At 42.4% G+C, this 20195-nt stretch overlaps 1 protein-coding gene across 1 annotated transcript in view; it reads left to right on the forward strand.

The window, feature by feature from the left end:
• The window catches only part of rngtt (RNA guanylyltransferase and 5'-phosphatase), a 120809-nt gene that overhangs the window by 66963 nt on the left and 33651 nt on the right, over positions 1–20195 (forward strand). The window contains exon 12 of the mRNA XM_082505232.1: positions 2595–2663. Coding sequence (XP_082361358.1) covers positions 2595–2663 — 69 coding nt within the window. The remainder of the gene's footprint in view (positions 1–2594; positions 2664–20195) is intronic.

Consider the following 20195-nt stretch of genomic DNA (forward strand, 5'->3'; position numbering starts at 1 on the left):
GACTGATTTATCATGTTACAATTTCATTATTCCTTTTTAAGATAGTTCCTAAAAAAACATCTGATGTTTCCATATTTTTTATGCATTTGCTCTTGGCCAGCACAGTGAATTAAAATACAATACTGACACAAAGATGTGGGCCACGATGAACTGAGAGGAACTGCAAAGAATTTCCTGTGGGTTCATCTGTATGAGTCACACCTCTCATAAATAGTCACGTAGCTGATCATTCATATAGTGCATATTTTTGCAACAGAGAGTGTGACATTTCTTGCTTTGCAAGCCCTCTTTCTCAGCTGATTTTGTATTTTCTGCTAGTGTTTGGCCCTTGAAATGCTTATATTCAGTTCTGCAGTGTGTAGCTGTGCAATCATATATTAGGTTTGACAACTGGCAGAATTTTCCATGCCACATGACACGTTTCTATATCGATTTCTCCCTTTCCCAGCAGTAGCAGCAGCATTAGTAGGTTTCGCTTCCTGCCACTGTGAACATTGACTTTATATTGGCAATATTTCACAGCGAGCACGACACTAACATCCCAACATCACATTAAAGTCTTTGCACAGTTTTATTTTTGTGGAAGGTTGATTTGCCACTCGATTGCAGTTTCATCTCGTTTCTCTTGTTCACTCTTGAAACATTTGTTTGAAGGTCTTGCATTTCAGTTTCTTACATTTTCAAATATCACTGAAGATGGAGTACTCTGCTAACCCTGGCTGGCCTCTTCACATTGACCTCCCCCCGTCAACCACACAAAAGCCTCAGTCTTCATTTTTATGCTTGACTGAACATGATTTTTTTTTTTTGGCATTTTATTTCTCTGCTTACAAAGTGTTTGGATTAAAGCAATTAAAAGTTGTTTAATTTTCACAGTTACAGAGTTGTATGCTTCCATTCTCTACATTAAAAAAACACAAGGAGGCAGTACAAGAGAACATAGCTTATAGTGAACCTGCAATGAGGCACTATATTTGTACTGCAGAATATGCAGGTTTATGAAATAAATACACGTTTACTGTGCAATAACAAGAGTAGAGTATTACATGTTTCGTCTAAGGCATCCTAATAGGTATTAAACTAATTATGTTTTTGAGTTTTTCAAAAGTTTGCTTGAGTATTATGGATTAAAAAAGTTAAGTTCTGCCAGGATTTCAGCAGATCAGTTGTTGGATCAGCCGAAATCCTTCTAAGCATCCACTTGAGAAATCTCATTCAGAGTGAGCTCATGAATCTGCTTTAACTACAAAAACTGCAAGCTTCTTTGCAACTCACCTTCACCCCAGCTTCTCTTTTCAGGATATATCTGACTGAATCAAGACCATTTGTCTTGCTCTGTAGTTGAAGAGGTGTGCTATTCCCTCTTTATGCTTTACATAGATATGTTTGAAACAGCATTTGGATTCCTCCATCAGCTGACTAAAAGGGGAAACAACTGACTATGCTATGGGTAATAAATAGATCTCTCTATGCCACTTAATGGACAGGCAATGGAAAAGTGGAAGCTGATGCAGGAAATCTTTAAGTCATACCAATAGACCATATAAAAGATGGACGTAGCTACTGTGACATCATTCACCAGTTTTTTGAGTTTAATAGCCTTGAGATGAGATTTTTTCCGTCACCATCTTGAAATGTGATTTGATGACAAGAGATATGTCTAACTGTGAAACCTCACACTCATTGGCTAATGGCTTTCAAACATAAGGTGGAAGCCAGTGAGCATATCTCTGATAGTCCTTGTTTTTGATGCTTAGATACTAAAACCCACACTTAATGAAACCGTGGTCCTTCTCCCCATTTCTCCTCATTACCCTCCATTGATGTTTCCAAGAGTCATCTAATAGGTAAACTGTGTTTTTACTGCAGCTCTGGAAGTGTTCAGTCTAAGAAACTACAACCGACTGTAGACGGGTAACAGTATTTATTTGAAAGACAGGACAACAATTTAAATTGCTCTTAAATTGGGAGATTTCCTCATATGTTCCCCAATGCAGCTGGTATATTCAGCATTAATTTAGAAATGCTAATATCCTTGCTGTCGTTGCCATGGCAGTTGATGTGCTTCATGATGTAGAAAATTTGCTTTTGCTGTACAATAACTCTGTCTCCCCTGGGCATCCCTCCTCAAGTATGGTGCCATTGTTCTCCTTTTCTTAGCAGCAGCTACAGTGGTTGGTGTTCATAGAAGAGATGAAATGCTGTCTTTCACATCATCTGGGACCTAATGATTTCTTGCTATTTTTGTCCTTAACCTAGTCTGTCAAGTTATCTGTATTGATCTCTCAGAGATGCATTATCAGTCAAAAAAAGATTAGTGCTTAGTCTCAAGGCTACAAGGAGAAAATAACATATCAGGCTTGTCCTTGTAACTCTGAGTGATTTGCCAAATATAAGCCTTCCAGTTATGCTGAAACTCGATACTTCATTGCTTTTAGAGTGTTAGGTAAGTGTTGGCAAGCTCTATAGCTTTAGAAAACTTCATAAATCAATGTAATTTCCTGTAGTTTAGCTAAAGCTGACAGTTGTCAATCTTATCATTTATCTGTTTTACTTGACTCAAACTGGGCTTTTTTTCTTGTTTTTATTTCCAGCTCCTAGAAGGCAGTTTCACATCCCAGGTCAGCCATGAAGTTGATGGGCTTATCTTCCAGCCATGTGGGGTAAGCCTTCAACAGAGTGTGACAGTTTGTCATTTTTCAAACCCTTAGTCCCGTTGCTGCAGGTTGATTGTCAGACTCTGCTTTGTCTTCCTACATGCACATACAAAAGAATCGAACAGCTTGTCACTACCACCCACCGTTTGTCACTCTCTGTGCCAGTCTTGCCCTCGGTTATTGTAAAGGAAACGGCAATACATGAATTCACAGGCCTTCCTGTAAGACAGTACGCAGTAAACTTGACACATAGTGTTTTCTGTTACAGCCTAAACGAACTTGGTTGAAATACGTATTTGTTTGGTGTTACGACAGCAGAAAATCCTATGGTGGTAACACTAAAACACCTCTTATCATCATCTGCGATCGACTCAAGGACTTCTAATCCACTGCAGTATATTCTACTTTTGCGGAATAATTTACAAACATTAATGCAGAAAGACCCTGGACTGAAGTTTTTATATTTTACAAAAACTTCTGTCCAATTTTTCACCATTACAGAACCACCATGGTTTTATATCGTCTACGCCAAATTCTGACCTTACCTTCCTAAAGTAGCAGGAGAAATCGAGACCGATCCGACCATGTAACATTTTTCCAGTCTTCTGTTGTCCAATTTAAGTGAATTGTAGCCTCTGTTCTTGCGTAATGGGAGTGGCACCCAGTGTGTCCTTCTGCTGGTGTAACACATCAGCTTCAAAGTTTGATGTTTTGTGCATTCAGAGATGACCTTCTGCACACAAGGACCGTGCCATATTAAATTGTCCATGAAAATACCAGTATAAATGTTTACATGATATAAATGTCATCCTCCAACCAGGCTGTGAAGAAGGAGACACGAAAAGCTGCTGATGTGTGACCCAAATGTAAAACAAGTGACTCCACTTGTTTAACTAAAGGGTTAAGCAGTTATTTTATACTTAAAAGTTCCAGACAAAACACTTCCTAGGCTACTTTTGTGCTTGCATTTGACTTTGTGCAATAGTAGTGACAAAGCATATTGCACTAATGGTAGCTTGTGGAAATAGATTTGATGTCATGGTCCTGGGCCGTGTTGGCCCAGTATTCTTAGTTTCCATGTATTTTTGTATTTCGTTCCTTATTTAGACCATGTTTTCTGAGTTGCCCTGTTGTGGTGTTCCTTATGTGCGTTCCCTTTGTGACTCTCACCCCCTGTGTGCCCCTCTGTGTATCTGTGAGCCTTCGTCTCTCCTTATGTTTTATTCCATGTTTCCCCTGCCCGTTATGTCTAAGTTTTCCCCGTGCTCTCTCTCCCCCCTGTGTGCCCTCTCTGTATTTATGAGCCCTCGTCTCCCTTTGTGGTTGTTCCATGTTTCCCCAGCCCGTTATGTCTGTGTTTTTCCCCGTGCTCTCTCTCCTCCTGTCTGAACCTCTGTACTTCCTGTTTGACTCTGCCCGTCTCCCGTCAGTGTCTCGTTATGGTTATCTGTGTCACCTGTGTTCCCCGTGTGTTCCCACTTTCCTCGTTAACCCTCTGTGTATTTCTGTCTGCGTCTTCCTCTGTTCGGCGTCGCGTTCTCCCTCATGCCGTGTGTGGTTCTCCCCGTGTCTTCCAGTATATGTTACTTTAGCTTTTCCCAGTTTAGTGTAGTTTTGTATTGCTTTTTGTATCATCGTTATTGTTTATCACTTATCAGCATTAAAGCTGCATTTTGAGTTTATCCCCCGTGTGTGTGAGTTTGCAATTTGGGTCCTCATCCTGCCTGCCACACGGCCGAAACATGACAGAAGAACGCGACCACGATATGGACCCAGCAATTCACAACCCCTCCGCTGACCTCCGGGAGGATCTGATTTATACAGTGGAGTATCACTGTCAGGAGTGGGTGGTGCTGCCCGAGGGTGAGTACCGGGAGACCGTAGCCGTCCGCCTACAGCGGATGGTGTCCGGACTCCCGTGGCTATTCGGCGCGCTCCACCCCCACATCCAGGACTTCCTCGTCTCCACTGTAGGCGTCCTCCCGGAGCGGTCGCTCCTGTACGAAGAGCCGGAGGATGTTCAGCCCGGCCCGCTGACGGATTCGCGGCCCGGCTCGTCTCCTCCCCCTTCCCGGAGAAAACGGCGTTCACGTCATCGCCGTTCCCGAGCAGCGGAGCAGTTTTCACCCCTGGGAGAGAGTGACCGTGTGTCACACTCTCAGCCCGAGCCTTCGGATCCCGGACTTCTTAACCCGTGCACAACTGTGAGTGGCTCTGTTTTTTTAACACCGGGCTCGGATAATTCTGTCCCCTTTTGTTTGGACTCCGGAGACACTGTACAACGACGCACCACCCCACAGCCGGACACTCGGACTTCCAATTCACCTGCTGTGGTGAGTGAGGACTCTGTGTCTTTTCCAGACATAGTGACTGTTCGCTCAGGGGCTGTGTTTTGTGTGGCAGATGTCGACGCGAGCTGCTTATCGCCGGTGCAGCCGCCAGCAGTTCAGTTAGCTCCCTCGCAGCCACCCTCAGTTCAGTTAGCTCCCTCGCAGCCACCCTCAGTTCAGTTAGCTCCCTCGCAGCCACCCTCAGTTCAGTTAGCCCCCGCTGCCTGGTATTCTCAGCATCGGCATCTTTTCCCGTCAAGATTTATCGCTAAATCATTCGATCCTCCCTTAAGAGAGAGACTGCATCCTCGCTGCCTTCACCCCAGTACACCAGTGTCACCTGGGTCTCCAGTGTCACCCCCAGTTCAGTCTCCAGTAGCTCCAGTGTCACCCCCAGTTCAGTCCCCAGTAGCTCCAGTGCCGCCTGTTTCAGTTCAGGCCCCAGTAGCTCCAGTGCCGCCTGTTTCAGTTCAGGCCCCAGTAGCTCCAGTGCCGCCTGTTTCAGTTCAGGCCCCAGTAGCTCCAGTGCCGCCTGTTTCAGTTCAGGCCCCAGTAGCTCCAGTGCCGCCTGTTTCAGTTCAGGCCCCAGTAGCTCCAGTGCCGCCTGTTTCAGTTCAGGCCCCAGTAGCTCCAGAGCCACCTGTTTCAGTTCAGGCCCCAGTAGCTCCAGTGCCGCCTGTAGCGCAGGCTCCAGTAGCTCCTGTAGCCCAGTCCCCGATAGCAGTACGGTCCGCTGGTCAGCTCAACATTCAGCCAGGGGTCTCAGGTCTCTCTGGCTCTGCATCGGCTCCTGCTGGGAGCTCGGACGAGCTCATCCAGGACTCCGCGGCTCCCACGCCGCCATCTACCTCGTCAGCTGGAGGGTCCGAGGGGCCCGTTCAGCCTCCTGTCTCCGCTGGAGGGTCCGAGGGGCCCGTTCAGCCTCCTGTCTCCGCTGGAGGGTCCGAGGGGCCCGTTCAGCCTCCTGTCTCCGCTGGAGGGTCCGAGGGGCCCGTTCAGCAACCTTCCTCGTCAGCTGGGGGTTCGGGAGAACCGCACCAGCCTCATGCCACATCAGCTGGAGGGCCCGAGGAGCCCATCCAGCCACCTTCTGCTACGCCTGGTCCAGCCTGTGCTTCGTCAGCTGCAGCCTCCGAGCCTTCGCCAGCTGCAGCCTCCGAGCCTTCGCCAGCTGCAGCAGCCTCCGAGCCTTCGCCAGCTGCAGCAGCCTCCGAGCCTTCGCCAGCTGCAGCAGCCTCCGAGCCTTCGCCAGCTGCAGCAGCCTCCGAGCCTTCGCCAGCTGCAGCAGCCTCAGAGCCTTCGTCAGCTGCAGCAGCAGCCTCAGAGCCTTCGTCAGCTGCAGCAGCAGCCTCAGAGCCTTCGTCAGCTGCAGCAGCAGCCTCAGAGCCTTCGTCAGCTGCAGCAGCAGCCTCAGAGCCTTCGTCAGCTGCAGCAGCAGCCTCAGAGCCTTCGTCAGCTGCAGCAGCAGCCTCAGAGCCTTCGTCAGCTGCAGCAGCAGCCTCAGAGCCTTCGTCAGCTGCAGCAGCAGCCTCAGAGCCTTCGTCAGCTGCAGCAGCAGCCTCAGAGCCTTCGTCAGCTGCAGCAGCAGCCTCAGAGCCTTCGTCAGCTGCAGCAGCAGCCTCAGAGCCTTCGTCAGCTGCAGCAGCAGCCTCAGAGCCTTCGTCAGCTGCAGCAGCAGCCTCAGAGCCTTCGTCAGCTGCAGCAGCAGCCTCAGAGCCTTCGTCAGCTGCAGCAGCAGCCTCAGAGCCTTCGTCAGCTGCAGCAGCAGCCTCAGAGCCTTCGTCAGCTGCAGCAGCAGCCTCAGAGCCTTCGTCAGCTGCAGCAGCCTCAGAGCCTTCGTCAGCTGCAGCAGCCTCAGAGCCTTCGTCAGCTGCAGCAGCCTCAGAGCCTTCGTCAGCTGCAGCAGCCTCAGAGCCTTCGTCAGCTGCAGCAGCCTCAGAGCCTTCGTCAGCTGCAGCAGCCTCAGAGCCTTCAGCCTGTGCTTCGTCTGGTCCTGTGCCCACCGGGCCATGGCCAGCACGCCTGACACTGGAGAGCCGCCGCCGCTGCCTTCCGCGCGGCCGGCCCCCTGAACTGCTCCGTCGTCTCCTCCGCCGCCGCCGCTGCCTTCCGCGCGGCCGGCCCCCTGAACTGCTCCGTCGTCTCCTTCGCCGCCGCCGCTGCCTTCCGCACGGCCGGCCTCCGGACCAGCTCTGCCACCTGTGCTACCCGCCTGGTCGGCCCCCCGACCGTGTGACCCGTGAACTCTTGTGCCTGTGGGCTCTGGGTCGGCCCCCTGAACTTTATTTTGACTATGGTCATGTGCTCCTGTGTTTTCTGTTGTTTGTTTTGTTTCCCGTTCTGGTCCCTCCGTCCTGGTCCCCCGCCTCCCGCCCTGGGTGGGTTGTTTTCTGTTTTTGTTTTTGTTTCTCGGGTTTGGGCTGTCGGGAGCCAGCCCTTAAGGGGGGGGTGATGTCATGGTCCTGGGCCGTGTTGGCCCAGTATTCTTAGTTTCCATGTATTTTTGTATTTCGTTCCTTATTTAGACCATGTTTTCTGAGTTGCCCTGTTGTGGTGTTCCTTATGTGCGTTCCCTTTGTGACTCTCACCCCCTGTGTGCCCCTCTGTGTATCTGTGAGCCTTCGTCTCTCCTTATGTTTTATTCCATGTTTCCCCTGCCCGTTATGTCTAAGTTTTCCCCGTGCTCTCTCTCCCCCCTGTGTGCCCTCTCTGTATTTATGAGCCCTCGTCTCCCTTTGTGGTTGTTCCATGTTTCCCCAGCCCGTTATGTCTGTGTTTTTCCCCGTGCTCTCTCTCCTCCTGTCTGAACCTCTGTACTTCCTGTTTGACTCTGCCCGTCTCCCGTCAGTGTCTCGTTATGGTTATCTGTGTCACCTGTGTTCCCCGTGTGTTCCCACTTTCCTCGTTAACCCTCTGTGTATTTCTGTCTGCGTCTTCCTCTGTTCGGCGTCGCGTTCTCCCTCATGCCGTGTGTGGTTCTCCCCGTGTCTTCCAGTATATGTTACTTTAGCTTTTCCCAGTTTAGTGTAGTTTTGTATTGCTTTTTGTATCATCGTTATTGTTTATCACTTATCAGCATTAAAGCTGCATTTTGAGTTTATCCCCCGTGTGTGTGAGTTTGCAATTTGGGTCCTCATCCTGCCTGCCACACGGCCGAAACATGACATTTATGCTTTGAAATAGGTAGTGTGTCATCAATGACAGCAGCTCACTGAAAAACAAGGGTGAAAAGCCCTTCATTTTGTTGGCACTAATAAATAAATGCTCCCGCCTGTAAGCTACAGTCATGATAATGTTGCTCCGTTCTTTATATATATATATATATATATATATATATATATATATATATATATATATATATATATATATATATATATATATATATATATATATATATATATATATGATTAGGTATTTGACTTCACAAACAGTTCAACATGCGTACCCGATGAAGTGGTTGGTGAGTGTATGTTGACTAGAGGTGCAAAAATTGCAAGTTTGTATTGTGACACCCCACATTGGCCACGTGCTTATTTAGCTTATGCTGTTTAGTCATGTGGAGCTGTTAATGCCTGGTTTAAAATAGGCCCGTCTGGTAAAAGCTGGAATGTTTGTTAGAGAGTGAAGGGCAAATAGATCAGAGTAATAGAGTTTTAGATAGATTTTTGTTTATTTTGTTTATAATATACAGAATGACCCTGCTGCCAGGTCGCCTCTGATAGCATTGATTGCAAAGTGCAAAAAGAGAAAATGAAATCCATTTGCAATCTTATAATCCAAAGTGCGTGACCAAGTTGAATGTTAGTATTGTCTAACTAAATGTAGCTATGAATATTTTATTGTTTTGAGTCATGTACCAAGTAATGTTTTTGATGTTTCGTATTCTGGGCACAATTTCGAGCGGTGAGGGAGTTTTTCCTAATTACAACAAGAACAGCAGAATGTTCTTGGCCGGATTGAATCCAGCTTGTTTTCATGTAAAGAACTGGGCAGCCATCAGTTTCATTACAGGGATAATTGGTGTTAATGTTTTTTTGTTTAGACACCTGCTTATCTTTGGTTTTGACTCTGGAAATATTTACCATGTGTGAGTGAGTCAAAGGTAAATAGCAGGGAATGCAAATTTTACTTTCCAGTTTTGGTCACTGCCTATTCAGGAATGTTAAATACCATGTATTGAGATATGTGTGTGTGTGTGTGTGTGTGTGTGTGTATATATGTGTGTGTATATATATATGTATATATGTATGTATGTATATATGTATATGTATGTATATATGTATATGTATATGTATATGTATGTATATGTATATATATGTATATGTATATGTATGTATATGTATATATATGTATATGTATATGTATATATATGTATGTATATATATGTATATGTATATATATATGTGTGTATGTATATGTGTGTATATATGTATATATGTCTATATATGTATATGTTAGGGGTGCAACGATATTCATATCGATATTGAACCGTTCGATACAGTGCTTTCGGTTCGGTACGCATATGTATCGAACAATACAACATTTGTAATTTATTTTTATCAACTTTCCTTCTGACGATGCTGTCTGTGTTGAGCGCTCAGTGAATCTGCGTTCGACTACTCCGCCTAGGGTCGACAGTGCAGCCTAGGCGGAGTAGTCGAGCGCAGATTCACTGAGCGCTCAACACAGACAGCATAGTCAGAAGGAAGAGCGCAGGGCAAGCTAGCGAGACAGAAGTTAAGCTCTCCTTACAACATGGACCTCCCCCACTCTCATTCAGATCTGGCGTTTGGAATTATTTTGGTTTTCATGTGACGTATGACCCTGAAGGTAAGCGAGTCATGGACTAAAGTAAAACAGTATGTTGGATGTGCCATGCAATGCTCAATTACATGGGTGGGAACTAGTGTGTTAGCGCAGTTAGCTCGTTAACGTGTTGGCCGTCTAGCCCCATGCACGGGGCGATCGGCGGTAGCTCGTTAACGGAGATTTGCCGTGTTGTGGCGTTAAGGTCAATTCAACGAGATTAACCTGAAAGCACTAGTGGGAACACAACGAATATGACTGCACATTTACGCCGACATCATCCTAGTGCAAAAAAAGTATTTAGTCAGCCACCGATTGTGCAAGTTCCCCCACCTAAAATGATGAAAGAGGTCAGTAATTTGCACCAGAGGTACACTTCAACTGTGAGAGACAGAATGTGAAAAAAAAATCCATGAATCCACATGGTAGGATTTGTAAAGAATTTATTCGTAAATCAGGGTGGAAAATAAGTATTTGGTCAATAACAAAAATACAACTCAATACTTTGTAACATAACCTTTGTTGGCAATAACAGAGGTCAAACGTTTACTATAGGTCTTTACCAGGGGCCTGTGCTTCGTACGTCGCTTACTACATCCAAGATCAAATGACACATCCAAGACCAAACCATCGCGCTAACCGTGAGCTCGCTAATCCGGTTCCCCGAACACACCTGCTGTTGACGATTAGTACAGCTGGACGCAGTAATGTGACATCACTGGGTGTCGTAAAAGGGGCTACGCATCGATAGTAGAAACATTGATCGGCAACCCGCTGATTGGTCGGCGAAAATGTCGAAGGCGCGCGCTCGGTATTTTCCGGCAGCAGAGCAAGAACTCATGAGTGAGGGATTTCAGGAGTTTCAGAGTTTAATTAAAACGCAAGAGAACACTGCAAAGGCTGCAAAAGCAAGGAGAGAGGGGCTGGCAGAAAGTTGCTGACAAATCAAACTCGTAGGTAATTTAATAATAATAATAATAATGGATTGGATTTATATAGCGCTTTCCAAGGCACCCAAAGTGCTGTACGATACCACTATTCATTCACTCCCACATTCACACACTGGTGGAGGCAGCTACGGTTGTAGCCAGGCTGCCATATCGCGCCATCGGCCCCTCTGGCCAACACCAGTAGGCGGTAGGGTAGATCTATCATATGACACTATATTGTCCAATATCATATGGCATTATATTATATTATAATATGTTATATTATATCCCCTTTCACATTAGAGCCACAACAGGACCCACAAGAACATGGGAACAAGTAAAAGTGGAATACAGGAGTATTCTACAGAATGGTAATATTTATCTCTTAGATTGCTTTTCGTCTCTTGGCAAGGTAATACTGGCCTGTAATACTCTGTTAGTTTGTTCATAACAGCAACCAAGAAAAGGGCAGAGGAAAAAAAGACAGGTGGTGGTCCTGCACCCCCTCGTCAACAAGTTGGTTAAGTAAATAATACCCTCACGGGAATATCGATATCTCTCTATGAGCACACTGTCGCGCTGAGCTAAAGGATCCTGTCTGTCCCGCAATATACGCTGAATTCTGAGGACTCTCCTTATCAATCTTGCACCTTCCGCAATGGGCTGCTCGCGTATACGGACAGGACATGGCTGCGACAGACTTCCCAAATCCACCTTCACTTTTATAGCCGTGGTCTCTCATCTTGATTACACGAAGTAAATTGCAATTACTACTCTGAAATCTGAATTACATCTGTAATAATCAAATACATGAAATAGAATGTTAATAGTACATTTCCCTTTTTTAGGAAATGACCTGTATGTATCTGTGTGACATCAATAAAAGGATCAAGTGCTGCATTATCTTTAGTTACATTGATAATATTTATTTATGGTGAAACAGTGGTGGAATATCGCTGTTGCTTTCGTATAAATGAAGCGGACATACCTGCGTGGCCGCGATCTAATCCTGTTTACATAAAGTAAACCTGCTCCCGAGCAGGTTTACGCTTACGGCTCTGTTGCTATGACAGCAAGTCCCGGATGAGCTTCGGGGAACCGAACGATCCAGGATCACGCAAAATCGTCAACAATCAAATCCAGCTAACTTACTTAGCGAGGTACGAAGAACAGGCCCCAGGTTTGCACACACAGTAGCTGGTATTTTGGCCCATTCCTCCATGCAGATCTTCTCGAGAGCAGTGATGTTTTGGGGCTGTCGCCGAGCAACATGGACTTTCAACTCCCGCCACAGATTTTCTATGGGGTTGAGGTCTGGAGACTGGCTAGGCCACTCCAGGACTTTCTAATGCTTCTTACGGAGCCACTCCTTTGTTGCCCGGGCGGTGTGTTTTGGATCATTGTCATGTTGGAAGACCCAGCCTCGTTTCATCTTCAAAGTTCTCACTGATCAGTCACGGATCAGTCGTCCTGTCCCCTTGGCAGAAAAACAGCCCCATAGCATGATGTTTCCACCCCCATGCTTCACAGTAGGTATGGTGTTCTTGGGATGCAACTCAGTATTCTTCTCCCTCCAAACACGACGAGTTGAGTTTATGCCAAAAAGTTCTACTTTGGTTTCATCTGACCACATGACATTCTCCCAATCCTCTGCTGTATCATCCATGTGCTCTCTGGTAAACTTCAGACGGGCCTGGACATGCACTGGCTTCAGCAGCGGACACGTCTGGCACTGCGGGATTTGATTCCCTGCCGTTGTAGTGTGTTACTGATGGTGACCTTTGTTACTTTGGTCCCAGCTCTCTGCAGGTCATTCACCAGGTCCCCCCGTGTGGTTCTGGGATCTTTGCTCACCGTTCTCATGATCATTTTGACCCCACGGGATGAGATCTTGCGTGGAGCCCCAGATCGTGGGAGATTATCAGTGGTCTTGTATGTCTTCCATTTTCTGATGATTGCTCCCACAGTTGATTTTTTCACACCAAGCTGCTTGCCTATTGTAGATTCACTCTTCCCAGTCTGGTGCAGGTCTACAATACTTTTCCTGGTGTCCTTCGAAAGCTCTTTGGTCTTGGCCATGGCGGAGTTTGGAGTCTGACTGTTTGAGGCTGTGGACAGGTGTCTTTTATACAGATGATGAGTTCAAACAGGTGCCATTCATACAGGTAACGAGTGGGGGACAGAAAAGCGTCTTACAGAAGACGTTACAGGTCTGTGAGAGCCAGAGATTTTTCATGTTTGAGGTGACCAAATACTTATTTTCCACCCTAATTTACGAATAAATTCTTTACAAATCCTACCATGTGAATTCATGGATTTTTTCTTCACATTCTGTCTCTCACAGTTGAAGTGTACCTCTGGTGCAAATTACTGACCTCTGTCATCATTTTAAGTGGGGGAACTTGCACAATCGGTGGCTGACTAAATACTTTTTTGCCCCACTGTATCTATATATGTATATATATGTATATATCTATATATGTATATATATGTATATATCTATATATGTATATATATGTATATATCTATATATGTATATATATGTATATATCTATATATGTATATATATGTATATATCTATATATGTATATATATGTATATATCTATATATGTATATATATGTATATATCTATATATGTATATATATGTATATATCTATATATGTATATATATGTGTATATACATATATATACATATATAGATATATACATATATATACATATATAGATATATACATATATATACATATATAGATATATACATATATATACATATATATGTATATATCTATATATGTATATATATGTATATATCTATATATGTATATATATGTATATGTGTATATATATGTATATGTATGTATATGTGTATATCTATATATGTGTGTATATATGTATATATCTGCATATATCTGTATATGTATATATTAGGGGTGCAACGATATTCGTATCGATATTGAACCGTTCGATACAGTGCTTTCGGTTCGGTACGCATATGTATCGAACAATACAACATTTGTAATTTATTTTATCAACTTTCCTTCTGACGATGCTGTCTGTGTTGAGCGCTCAGTGAATCTGTGTTCGACTACTCCGCCTAGGCTGCACTGTCCAGCGCAGATCCACTGAGCGCTCAACACAGACAGCATCATCAGAAGGAAGAGCGCAGGGCAAGCTAGCGAGACAGAAGTTAAGCTCTGCTTGCAACAAGCAAATTGAACCTCATTCAGATCTGGCGTTTGGAATTATTTTGGTTTTCATGTGACGTATGACCCTGAAGGTAAGCGAGTCATGGACTAAAGTAAAACAGTATGTTGGATGTGCCATGCAATGCTCAATTACATTGGTGTGAACTAGTGTGTTAGCGCAGTTAGCTCGTTAACGTGTTGGCTGTCTAGCCCCATGCACGGAGCAATCGGCGGTAGCTCGTTAACGGAGATTTGCCGTGTTGTGGCGTTAAGGTCATTTCAACGAGATTAACCTGAAAGCACTAGTGGGAACACAACGAATATGACTGCACGTTTACGCCGACATCATCCTAGTGCAAAGACAAAAACAACAAGCATGCTACTAACTTTAGCCGAGTCATTTAGACAGCTGTTAGCACATGATTCTTCTTATGCTGCTGAGAATATAGCCCAGAAGAAGCGGATAGTATAGCTTTTATTTTGGAAAGAGACATTTCTCTGTAATAAACTCTCTTTTCCAAAGATGAGTGATTCCTCAATCAGATACAGGGCTTGCAATATCGCTAGCCCGACGTCCCGGAGCTAGCGATTTTTTCAGTCGGCCCACCAAAATCTATCTCTTCCCTGCCCGTCGGGCTATTGTACGAAAAATATATGTCAATGCTTTTGCATTCTTTCAGAAATGTAGCTGGGTAATTATGTCATTGGCATCGGTGAGCCACTGTCAATATGTGACATATTGAAGTCGCGTTTGAATTTGCGCTTGTTTTTTTGCTTTCACTTTGCAATCCTGCGAACTGTGTATAGAGAGCGACAGCACTGATCTGTGAGTGATGATAATTTGTGCACCAATTCCTCTGACATCGTCTTATCAATCGTTAGCTTACTATGCAAACATGACAAGTGAAATCTCCCGCAGCTTAAACATGTGAGAGGTTGATCGCGCAGAGAATCGCTGAGCTTATGTGAGTGCGTGTGTAAAAGCATTTCAGTTCTGCTGAGCCAAATAAGACAGGTCAGGGTGAAGAAGTGACAGCCAAAGAAAAGCTTACCACAAAACGGAGAAGTTATGACAAATCAGACTATAAGGCAAAAAGAAAGTGCAGCTTTATGGTTTTATGGACAAAAGAATTTCTGTGGCTGCAATATGATGAGCTAAATAACCAGGGCTGCACATAAGTGGTCCGCAGGTGCGCATTCGCTGTCAAAATAAAAAACACGCACAAGGGTTAGGGTTAAATTTAAAAACTGTACTTTTGAGTTAAAATATATATTTATAATTTTAATAAATGACAAATTAAAAATGCATGAACATTTTTTTGTATCGAAAAAATATCGAACCGTGACACCAAAGTATCGAACCGAACCGAACCGTGAATTTTGTGTATCGTTGCACCCCTAGTATATATATATATATATATGTATGTATATGTGTATATGTATGTATATGTATGTATATGTGTATATGTATGTATATGTATGTATATGTGTATATGTATGTATGTATATGTATGTATGTATGTATATGTATGTATATGTGTATGTATATGTATATATATGTATACGTATACATATGTACATGTATACGTATACATGTACATATGTATACGTATACATATGTACATGTATACGTATATGTATGTATATATAGATGTATATGTATGTATATATAGATGTATATGTATGTATATATAGATGTGTATATATATACATATACATATGTGTGTATATATATATACATATACATATGTGTGTATATATATATATACATATACATGTGTGTATATATATATATACATATACATGTGTGTATATATATATATACATATACATATGTGTATATATATATACATATACATATGTGTATATATATATACATATACATATGTGTATATATATATACATATACATATGTGTATATATATATACATATACATATGTGTATATATATATACATATACATATGTGTATATATATATACATATACATGTGTGTATATGTATATATCTATATGTGTGTATATATGTGTCTATATGTATATATGTGTCTATATGTGTATATCTATATGTGTGTATATATGTGTCTATATGTATATATGTGTCTATATGTGTATATGTATATATGTATATAGATAGATAGATATAACTATTGCCTAGTTACTCACAGATTACAACTCATGATTATCAAGACTTCTTCTAATGTACAGTAGATCATTTACATGGAAGTTAAAAGCTTCTAAAAATCCATTTCTGAGGGTTTTCCTGAAATTGGTACCATAATGAGGTTCTGTTCCCATTAGCATAGCTATGTGGAAGCCATTGAATTGCAATTAAGCTGATTTATATTAGAGCTATCATAGTGTGTAATAAAAGCCAACATTTTTCATACAAATATGCAACTATTTAAAAGAAATAGGGTGACACTGGAAAGCAACACTGGATTGCTTTCTTTAGGCCTCAGACACGCATGACTAGAATTCAGTCGGTCACCACAAGCAGTTTCCATTTCTGGTTTTGTATCTTAAATGCTTACGGAGTAGTTAGACAGTGTTTACAGACAAGTCACCAACTAGGGGCAATCAAGGCAATCTGCTCATGACCAAAGCAATCTCAAGGAGGTTTTTGTTGCAGTACTTAGTGATTGCCATCAACCGTCTGCAGTCCGTCGCCATCTGGTTGAGGAATGTATGTTTTTCCTAGTCCTCCCTGCCAGGGAGTAGCTGACCGGTCTCTGGGCCTGTGTGACTGGGACCTAAAGCTGGAACTGTAATTTCAGACGATGCATGCAAAGGTCCATATAGATGTCCTTACGCCTGCCTGTTTTTTGTGATCACATGGACTCATCCACAGACATTACATCACAGTGCAGCAGCTACACATGCGCACCAGGAGGCAGACTTCAAAGTTCTAAGTATAACAAGAACGACTACCTGGTCGTCGGGTCTCCAGTTGTCTGAGTCTGAATCTTACAGATTTTTCTCTGGCTACAAAAATTAAATTCAAATTCACTTAAATTTAGAGAACCACGAAAACTAAACTTCACTGGTTAATTGTTGGTGAGCATAATTTCTCTTTGTTAGTCACAAAAAAATAAAATATTAACTCTGTTGTAAAGGGAATTCTCATTGAGATTGCAGAATCAACACAATAGGGCTGCAAACCTGCAAAAAATAACCTGAATTCTAAATCGATCATAGATTTAACCACAAAACACAGTCGGTGTGTTTCTCCCTCTTGCTGTTTTTCATGATTTAAGAAGTAATTATCATTTAGGATAACTGTAGCTATACCCGTTTTGTAGCCACAGTTCTCAGGAAATCTGGCAAAGAAATTTACTGGAGGCAGGTTTACACAGCTGCACTTTTCCTCCACCATCTGCATTCCCAAGTAGTTTCACAGAGCCTGCTTAATTGATGCATCACTGTCTCAGTCAGTATGGTGCAATAAATTTCTTATGTTTTGCAGGTGTTTTGGTCCTTCAGCAGTATCATCTTTCCAATTTCAGTTTTCTCCTTTTGATTTGCATTTGCATTTTGGTTCCTTATGAATGTGGTTGGGTTACTCTTTTCTCTCTCATGAAAGAAAGAATCCCAATTAGATTTAGGGTTTATTATTTCTGAATTTGTTTTTGTTTTTTTAACTCTTTGAAAAATTGTTCTGTTATATTATATTATCCTTATCATTATTTATAAATTATTTACAGTCTTTATCAGAAATTGTTTTGGAATCAGAGCACTACGGTTTTGTTTTGTTTTTTTTTTATTGTGCAGCTAGTCATTGATTTATGATCATATAGTCATCTGCAGCCTCTGTGAAATGCGATATGGAGGAGGGTGTTGAAAGCACACTGGCTCCTTTGACGTCACTATGTATGTGTCTGAGAATTTGAAAAACCTTCAGAGGAAACTGCCACATCATCTGCATCCCAGTCATGGATTAGGACGATGCTGTCAACTGGGGTTTGTGATTTGTTTTGGCAGCCGTGGTTTACAGAATTGAAATGATTGCTGTTCAGCAGCCAGGAAGGGAATCATCAGGTGCAAATGATCTCCAATGAGAAAACTGATTGCATAGACAGGTCATTGTTCAAACAATTTGTTGTCAGGTGCCTTTTTTCACTCCCTCCCCTGTATAAGTCTCACCTTTGAAATGGATAGAAGTCCTTTCACATCACTGAAAGGCTGTGCACTGTAAGAGAGATTTTTTCCAAGTGTCTGTACTCAGTTTGATTCGTGATTGAATCGTCTTTTAAGAAATGTTCTTCAGCTGTTTCACATATCTGCGAATGAAATCTTGCCAAACTTTGAAGGTCAGCAGCTACTTCCTCCCTGCAAAGCCAGGCAAACTAATGGGCTGGAACCCAAAAAGATGACAAGTGTTTGACTAAATGATGACGCAAATAGAAGGGAAATGGAAAATATTATGTAACAATGTCTGTTTTTATTTATATTGAACAAATTTCTATCCATCTGCTCTAGACGGAGATAAATAATTATGATATACTTCTGCTTTAACGGGAGTTGATTATTTAGCATGCATCTAACCACTCCGAACAGCGTGATAGTAGCCTGGGTACAATCTCAACAGTTAATAATAAAAGCTGCCATCACTAGGGTTGGTAACAGGCACAACGCTGACAACACTTTGGACATAACACAAATAGGAAAGCTGTTCACCTGCTGTTTTGAGGTCTATTTGAAAATAGTCTGCCGATGTCTTACTGTGTGCTGAAAGCACTATAGCTCCCAGTTTCACTATTTTATAGCACCCTAGAACAAAAGTTATAACTAAAAAAACTGTTGTACCACTTCAAGTTGTGTCTTTCTGTGTTCTGGATATTAGAGAATAAAAATAAACAAATCTTTCCGTGTTGCAGTACTTAGATTTTGGATAACAGAAGAGTCTTTTCTTCTGGTGCGTGCAGTATAGATGGAAATCTAGCATCAAGGTGGAAGTGAATACTAATATGTAATGGCCTGCACCAAATAAAACAAGTTACCAGAGATGAATTTCCCTCAGATGTTTACAATGAAGAATTAAGTATAACAGCATGGAAAGGGCAGATAACCCTAAGTTGTAGACAACTTGCATATTAAACCTACAGGACGTCCTCAGCCATGGAAACCATATCATGAAGCTCCTGACACAGAGTTATTATGCTGATGTTAATGCCAGAGAAGGTTTAGAACTCTAAAGTTACTGAGTCGGGGATGTATGAAGGACTTGAGCACATTATATGGTTGCGAAATGCTTCCACTATACAATAATACCACTTGCGTTTGATCGAGGACTATATCAGGGAGGTGGCAACCTTTAACAATATCACGCTCAGATTAACCCTCTCAAGGCAGGCGTTGCCGATTTGCAACAGTTAAAAACTAACAACCTGAATACCCCACATACATAATTTATTAGTTTTTTAACTCAGAAGTACCACTGCAGGACTTGTGCATTAGCAACAAAAAGTTTAATTTGAGCCTGAGAGGGTTGAGTGAAGTCTTTAGAACAACTTTCTTTCATAAATGTTTGTGAGGCAGATTGCATGGCTGGGTACTTGATTTTATACACTTGTGGCATTTGGAGTCAAAACATCTGAATTCAATGATTAATAGGGTTTGGTACAATAATATGTTATTCAGTACTGTAATGTATCTTAATTCATCATGTGTTTGAAAAAACACACACAAAAACAGAGACAGTCTGGCGTTGAGGCTTTTCTAGTTCCATTTTCACGTGAGGGTGCTGCCAACTAGGAGCTGCCGACCTGCACATTAGTCAGATTTATGGTTGGGATGCACTCATTCGCTTCAGGACTAATCTTATTTAGAGGATTGCGTGCTGGCCAGATGTGATTAGCCTGCTTTAGTGAGAGGTTTGTTTGCCATTTAACTAAGAGAGCAGCATCTGCCACTCGTATACTAAATTTTGTTTAAAAAAAAATAAAAAAAATTGTAACTAGGAAACAGTGCGAGCTGTGTCGTTTGTGGATTTCTAACATAAAACAAAAGAGTAACTCAAAGTAGTGTTTTTACTATATATTTGCCACCTTTTTTTGAGTCGTGACATTGATTTAATGCTTTAGGCATGATAGCAGCATTGCTCTGCTAATGTATAGGTCTTTTTTAACTTTTATTTATTTTTTCATTTTAATAAAAGTCGATTTAAAAATGTTAGATGTAAATCTGCCAGATTTTACCAAAGTTCATATACTTTGAAAGGTGTTTTTATTACCAATCATTTGCTTTAAATTTTAAATATTTTTGAGTTTGTATGTGCCCACTTCTGGA

Source organism: Aulonocara stuartgranti (genome assembly GCF_965226115.1).
Source record: "Aulonocara stuartgranti genome assembly, chromosome: 15".
In the NCBI taxonomy this organism is placed as follows: domain Eukaryota; kingdom Metazoa; phylum Chordata; class Actinopteri; order Cichliformes; family Cichlidae; genus Aulonocara; species Aulonocara stuartgranti.